General features: G+C 43.9%; 1 protein-coding gene across 1 annotated transcript in view; it reads left to right on the top strand.

Annotated features, from left to right (window-relative positions):
* The first annotated feature begins 23 nt into the window (after nucleotides 1-23).
* The window catches only part of LOC102222870 (breakpoint cluster region protein-like), a 47,313-nt gene continuing 39,315 nt past the window's right edge, over nucleotides 24-8,021 (top strand). The window contains exon 1 of the mRNA XM_023342192.1: nucleotides 24-2,103. Coding sequence (XP_023197960.1) covers nucleotides 750-2,103 — 1,354 coding nt within the window. The 5' untranslated portion in view covers nucleotides 24-749. The remainder of the gene's footprint in view (nucleotides 2,104-8,021) is intronic.

The following is an 8,021-nucleotide window of genomic DNA, read 5'->3' as shown; positions in this document are numbered from 1 at the left end:
CTCCGACTGAACCGTAAGGTGGCGATGTGTTCACGAGACAGCCACAGATGTAAACTGTAGCGGGGATTAAGCGGAGTTTGCAGAGCACACAACTGAAAGTGCACGGCTGCTGTGACTAAACTCACGTCTGGAGCTCCTGGAAAAGAGGAAAAAATTTGAACGACCCTGAGATATATTTAGTTTGAGGAACATGAAAGGTTCGTCTTTTTCTTTCTCTACCCACCTGACCTGGACTGTGGCCATTCGAAGCCACTTTTCACTTTAAGTGTTTGTCCTGTTTAACGCAAGCTGAGTCAAATTTACTATTTTAACTTGACTTGACATGTTTCGAAGGTGTGTTCCCCCTTTGGCTCTAACTGTTCACAGTTAGAAAACAGCCCACAGCGATTAAAGCTCGTCTTTTATGTATTTGAGGCATAAATCTGAACTGCATCCAGTGGCCCCTCCTCTTTGAGCTGCTACCAAACAGCAGAGAGCTGCGAGTCAGTCTGACACCAGACCCAGAGGCAGACAGAAGATCTCCAGAGACCGCACTGCCTCCTCTCGGGATCGAGCTGGAAAACTGGGAGAAACTCACATGTGTTGGACTTGGATCGCACTCGTGATTTCTGCTTGACTTTATCTTTGTCTTAACCTGCTGCTAAACTATGGAAGCTGTGAGTTGTAAACACTCTGGTCCAGTAGAAGCTGTAGATCGGTGTATCCCTCTGTTGTTGGTAGTTTGAGGCGTTTATATAGGAGTCTTCACAATGGTGGAACCGTTGGGGTTTGTGGAGGCATGGAGAGCCCAGTTCCCTGAGTCTGATCCGCCTAAAATGGACCTTGGCTCGCTGGGGCATATTGAACAGGAGTTGGACAAATGCAAGTCCTCCATCCGTCACTTGGAGAAAGAAGTCAACAAGGAGCGTTTTCGGATGATCTACCTTCAGACTCTTCTGGCTAAAGAGAGGAAATCCTACGATGGACAGAGATGGGGGTTTAAAAAGATGCCATCAATGAATGACAGAGATCTGCCCAGCGGTGGGTCAGAAGACAGGAGGTCCTACACTGAAGAGGCACCGAGAGATGAGGAGAAGCAGAGAGGCTCCTGCAAGACTCAGAGGAACACAGGACATCCAGAGGAGGTGGTGGATGGTTTGTGTCTGGCGAAACAGAAAGAAAGGATGTCGCCTGTTCGTCATGACCCCGAGCCCTCTGACTTCCCAGTTGGCACAGGGTCTGTGGCGGCTCTGAGATCCAACTTCGAGCGCATCAGGAGAGCCAACTCTCACACAGCCGGAGACAGCAGAGGGTTGTCGGTGATGGGGAGCCAGGAGAAGCCTTTCTACGTGAACATGGAATACCATCACGAGCGAGGCCTGGTCAGGGTGAACGACAAGGAGGTCTCGGATAAGATCAGCACCCTGGGCAGCCAGGCCATGCAGATGGAGCGGAAGAGGTCCCTGCATTCCCTGCCAGGGAACCTGTCTGCTGCTGCGGGGGATCTTGCCAAGCCTGTTCAGAGAGGCAAGTCCACTGAAGGGAGCTACAGCTTCAATGGGTCGCCCGACGACCCGGAGGTCAGCCCACACTTCCTGAAAGGCGGGGCGATCAGGTCCGGCGAGGGGAGGCCGGACAGACAGCCGGTGGAGTGCCAGCCTTACACCAGCGTGTACGTCGGAGGAATTATGGGGGAAGGGGACACTCGGGTGATCCACATCAGGGACCGCAGCATGGACGAGGATCCTCACCTCACCTGGCCCAGGCGCTCCTACTCTCCCGGGAGCTTCGACGATGTCGGGGGCGGCTACACACCGGACTGCAGCTCCAATGAGAACCTGACCTCCAGCGAGGAGGACTTCTCCTCTGGCCAGTCCAGCCAAGTGTCTCCCAGCCCGACCACCTACCCTATGTTCAGGGAGAAGAGCCGCTCTCCCTCCCAACACTCCCAGCTGTCCATCGACAGTGGCAGCCCGCCCACCCCTCTGTCCCAGAAATGTCTGAAGCAGCAGGGCGTCCCCTCCATCTTCGGTGTCCGTAAGAGGGGCCCTATGTGGCCCAGTGATGGGGACTCCACCACATCCAGCAGAACCTCCCATGACAACAGTGTTCAAGGAGATCTGGGTAGGTCGCTGCAGAACACACACACATTCTCTGACTCTTTTAGTTCTCAGAAGTTAAAACACAAAAGTAGAAATGCATCAATCAGGCCTCACCTGCCCAATATCGATTCTGGTATTCCTCACAATCTGGCCTACTGGTGATGATTTTGATTGAATTATTAACTAGGGGTGCACTGATAAATCTGCCCCGATTTCCTTAATGTTGGGACACCAGTGATCAGTCGACACTTGTATGTGAAGCCACTTTTCCACTAATCTTACCAACCTTTGAAAAGGTCTAAAAATCAGCAGAGGTTCTCTTTTGCTCTGCCTTGAGAGAAAGTTTGACTGATAGACATGCCCAGCAGCTCATGTCTGCATGTTTGAGCCTAACATACTGCATGTTTGTGGTTAACAAACATGCAGACACGTTTGCCAATATACTAATTGGCAAACTAATATAATGCTGCCAAGTCAGCAACTTTCTTGCTATATTTAGCAACATTCAGACAAAAAATAAATAAATCTGTATCGGACAAAATCGGTTTCGGCAGGTCAGGCTTTGTAAAGATTGGTAATCAGTGCCCCCTTACTATTGAATACTATTGTAAAAAACTTCAAATCAAATATGATGGGAACTCTTGCCTGAATATGTTGGGTGGAAGAAAATCTTTCCATATTTGACCTGCTGTTCACCGATCAGAGCCAATCAGCGGGTCCCTTATCGCTGGGTGTATCTCTACAGTGGGTCTATTAGCAGAAGATGATAATGCAGCAGAAGTGACTTCAGGTTCTTGTGACTCTTCAGTTAATCAGAGATTTCAACCTTTTTTATTGGTCAAATACTGAAAATTCCAAATTTCACTTCCCTGGTCGTGAACTATATCAAAAACAAGAACGTCCTCCACATTTTGTTTAGAACTACATCAACCAATAGAGCTTCCCTGATGCCCTATGCTTTTGAGTTAGCATAGGGCATCAGAGAAGGTTATCCTTTTGAAACATAAATGGAGATAATCTTGTGGTTCTTGTCTTGTCTTTTGGAGCGACTACCTCCATCCCTGAGGTCACTGGTAACATCTTTATTAAAGAGACTCTTTAATCACTAAAATTAAACACGGCAGCTTGTGACAGAGAGTGAGTCACTGTTGCGTAAAATGCACCTGCAATCTCTTTAATGTTGTCCTCGTTTTTTGGGCCCCGACGTGTTTAAATCCGTCCTAAAGTGTTTTCCTCTGGAGCTGGGATTAATATGCATTGACACAGTTTCTGAACAAACTTGAGGTTTTCAGATTGGGTTCACCAAAGGGGAGGGGGAAGTGTTTTACTCCATCGTATGTGGCCTACTAAAAAAAAAAAAATAAGGAGGACATGTCTGCTTAAAATTCATTTAACTTATTTTTTTTTTTTAATGAGAGTTTTATTTCTCCTTCTGGCGTCTGTATTAACTCTCTCCTGGGAGGTCTTATCGTCGCCTATGAAAGGACGTTGGCTAGACGAGAAACGCGCTTTTGCATCCGTTGAAATCTCAGTCTAAACAAAATCACCCTCACTTTTTCACCCCCTTTTCTGCCCTTTTGCCCTCTGAGTGCCGCCTCACATTCAAGGGGACGCAGTGAGGCGGTGGGCGCCCCGGGCCTTCTCGGTCGCCCGGCCTGTCCACCCGGAGAGTTTTCGTGTCAGCTCACATCGGCGTTGTTGTCCTCGCCACAGAGTAATTAACTTAAAGGGGTTTGTCTAGCGTGATAAATTTAGGGAGGCCTTTTGTTAAAGGGGATGGGTGGAAAAGAGCCCAGACATGTTGGTGCTTTAAAAAAAGAGGATGGCTAAGCTCTAAGTGTGTCACGTGGCCTCTAATCAAAACGGCAGCCATCCGTGTTTCCTGGTGAGATGTGTGAACACAATAGAGGAATCAGTCATTAAGCGCCAGTATTGGCACGGTAACAATATAACCGTGTTAATTGTGATAAGGAAAGTGGCTTTTTAGTCCTGATGGAAGGTTTCCCTCCTTTGAGAAAGTTTGTTTAAGCCAGACATTTAGCTGAAGTCCATCACACTCACTTAGTCAGGTTTCCTGGCTGTTTTGCTCTCTACAAATCCATCAAGCCAAAAGCCATGCTACAAATGCTCAGGACTTTTTCTTTTTTTTTTTTGCTATTAGAAAGAAAACACCTCCAGTTAGCATCTTTAAGGTGAGAATTTCACACGGATGTGTTGTCACTGGCTGAAGCCACCCACTGCCCACTGTGGGTGTGATCTGGGCACCACCTCGCTTATATTAGATGACGGAAATGGGTAAGTGACTGTTTCACTGTGAAAGCGATCCACTGAGGATTGGGTTAAACAGATGAGCAGGATAGTGTTTGGTTTTTTTTGGTCAGCCTAAAGCTTCTTGACTCGGAACATGTGACCAACAGGGTAGATATTCAGTGGCACAATCAGCATTATGTGTGAACTAGCGTGATGCTTGCACCACTGTGTCGAGATCATTTATCAGACATTTCATTTCAAATACTGTAGAAGGAGGAGGAAAGTTTGCATTAAATTAACTTGATTGGTCTACAAAGCAAACTCCTCTCAGTTGTCATAGCGATGAGGAGTGTGAAATACATCTGGCAATGAGTGGCTGTGATAGTTTTCTTTTGTCGACCATTTTTATGGTCAGCAGTGGGACTGAACGCTCACAGCTGTTATAGCAGGCAGCGGCTCATCCTGTCACCAGTCAGTCGACCTTCCCTGTGTAAAAGAAAAATAAAATAAATAAATTCTCTGCTTCCACACTTTCTGCGATGTCGTTCTCTTCCACTCACACACACTGAGTCGCCCTGTCTCGGAGCCCGGGGTTGCAGCTTTTGTTCCGGGTTTGTGACATAATGGCACAGCTGTCTCATGTGGACCTTGCTCTGTGGATTACCAGAAGTCTGGATTTACTTTGTGATTTTGTAACGACATTAGGGTGCACACTGCTGGATTAGGATTCAGGCTGGAGGTTAGGCCTTTTTTTTTTTTTTGGAGAAACTGCTCTTTGTTTGTGGCTTTGTAAGCAGCATTTGGAATAGTTGATTTTATTGTTAAATGATGCAAAATAAACTCTCGGTGCTGTAAGCATGCTTTTAAGCCTCATATATTGGACTGTTGCAAACAGTGAAATGAGCTGTGAGTATCCTGTCACAATAACACATTTTGCTGGACAATCAAATGTCATAGGAATTGTTGCGATAAATGAAAATATTGTCATTCTCTACTAATATAATAATAAAAATGGCATAATAATAATGCAAGTACACCCACTGAAAGATCAAACTGATTTTAATTTCTAAAGAACATGTAACACTGAAACCGTAAGACATTTTAAATATTCACAATAAAACAAAACGAGTGGAACAACAATTAAAAATTGTTTTTCAAAACAATAGTTATTCAGCTTAGACAGGGAAAACAAGCAAAAGTGGCAGGAAGTGCAGGCTAACTACTTCGTACTGGGTGTCAGATGTTTGCAGCGTTTCTCAAAATGGCGGCTTTTCACCAATCTCTTTGACGATTGCTGTCCAAATGGAAGTTATTGTGCTTATTTTAATTCATCATACAATTAATTCACGTATTGTTTATTGTGTTGGATTTTGCTTTTAGTATCCAAAACACACAAATATGAGAGGAAAAAAACCAAAAGCAACTGGCTGGACTCAGGTGGGAGGTTCTGCTGAAATCACATCTGCCAAGTCAAACTCTCTACAAAACTAGACTTTATAGAACACAAAGGCACATGAGACGATATTTATGTTTCTGCTCCTCATCTAAAGCTGGATGTGTGGTGGAAAACCATCGCTGGACAATCCCTCCATAAACCAAAATATGGGTGTGTTATGGGTGTGTGGATGCACATGACAGCTGGTCAGAGTTGATGGGAAGATGGAGATAAATAATGCGCTGTTGGAAGAAAACATGCTGCTAAACTGCGAAAGAGTTGAGGTTGGAGCAGACGCTCAGCTTCCTGGAAGAAAACAAACCTTGACATGGAACTAGAGCATAGTCATGTGTTAAAATGGCCTAGTAAAAGTCCACATCTCCAGCACGGGAAAAGATTATTGGATGGAGAAAGAGTCTCCATCCAATCTAACCGAGGTCAAAGTATTGACTCAGGATGACTGAATCCAAACAATTTTCAGATTTTTTTATCTTATTCTATTTTATTTTATTTTGGAGAAACAAACATTAAAAACCATGTATTGTTTTTCTTCCACTTTCCAAAAACTATCCAGGTTATTAAAATTACAGCAAAATGCGTTCATGTTTGTTGTAACAAAAACAGAAAATGTGAGGTGTACTTGTGGAATACTCTAACCTTCATTTGGTTTAAAGGAAGAGAATGATTTGAAATCAACTTTTTTGAGATTTACATCATATTATAAAGTTATTCCCTCATCAAAAACACACCTGGAGTGTTGCTTTGATTCGTTCATGCATGTTTGAGAAATCCTTTAATAGAGGAGCCATGTTGTGATGACTTCCTGAAGGTGTAGTTTCAGAAAAGGGCAGAAGTTTTTAAAGAGACAGAGGTCCAATTTCAAGGTGTTATATTATGAAGTGATAATAATAACTGAAGTTATCATAGTTACTTGATGGTGCTATAAATTGGCACTATGTGCCCAGAAAATACATAATACTGCCCCTTTAAATTGATAATAGTCCCTATTATCAATGGAGATAATAGAGATGACTAGATGAGGGTTTTTGCTCTTGATAATCCACACTGCACCAGACAGAAGTGACATGGCTTCCTTAAGCGCAGATGATTCACTGCGCATCTGGTGTGGGGGCTGTTTCTGTCTTCAGCAAAAACGTGCGATAGTTTTTTTTTGTTGTTGTTTTTTTTTACCGTTGGCTACATCTCCTTGTTGCTGCAGACAAAGCCATGGTGTCTCTTGACTTTATTTTCCTGTTGTCTTCCCAAAATGGCTCGTCTGTAGAACCGACACATTTCAGCAGACTTTTACCCTGAGAGCGGTAGAAATGAGCGTTGTCTCCTGGTTTCTGGTTATCTAGGCCAATTGCCAACCCCAGCTGTGAAAGTAGCTGCCAATTAGCTGTGGACTTTTAAAGAGGCCAACCCTCTGATGGGTTATTTTTGCCATAATTAATTATCATCATGACACAGCCATGCCTGTGGGTCTTAAGGAGTCCTACCGTGGCTGAGGAAAGGTCTCGGCTCTCTCAGGGTCAAAGCTGTATGTATGTAATTTTTATACGAAATGTTTTTTTTTTTTTTTTTTTACATATTTGTTAAAACTATCACCATGTTGCGACACAATAACATAAGACAGATGAGATGTGAAAAGATCAATCTCCTCCAGACCCTCTGCTGTTGCCGTCTGGAGAAATGCACCCCACCTGACCAAAAGCAACCAATCAGAGTCAAGAAGCAGGTCTTAATGCTGTCAATCAATCTGATGTACTTGCTGCTCAATATGTTAATGGTGTAGAAAGGACTTACTGTGACAGGAAATAGTTTATCTGCTATTATCGGTGGCCGTGCCAACTAGTCTGAGCATTCACAACAGGCTCTGCTAGCTAATGAAGGGTGATTGACAGCGCTAAGACCCGCCCCCTGGCTCTGATTGGTTGTTTCTAGCTATCACTGGGAGAAGGCAGAGAAGCTCGTTTTTGGTTTTTGTTGTTTTTTACAGATTATCTCTTTCATGCCACACTTTCACAACATGGTGACAGTTTCAACAAATATTAAAATATATATATTTTTCATAATAGTTACATACTGCAGCTTTAATATATTACTTAAAAGACGCAGTCGGACAAAATGGGATAATAAACCTCCCATTAGGTTAATAATAAGGTTAATAATCCTCCCCCTGCCCCCCCAAAAAATAAATAAAAACACCAATTTGTCTTTTCGGATGCATTTATCAGGCAGCGCCTCAGTCAGGA

The sequence above is a fragment of the Xiphophorus maculatus genome, chromosome 11, assembly GCF_002775205.1.
Source record: "Xiphophorus maculatus strain JP 163 A chromosome 11, X_maculatus-5.0-male, whole genome shotgun sequence".
In the NCBI taxonomy this organism is placed as follows: Eukaryota; Metazoa; Chordata; class Actinopteri; order Cyprinodontiformes; family Poeciliidae; genus Xiphophorus; species Xiphophorus maculatus.
The sequence above is the reverse complement of the archived record's forward strand: the minus strand, read 5'-3'. Positions and strand labels throughout refer to the sequence as shown.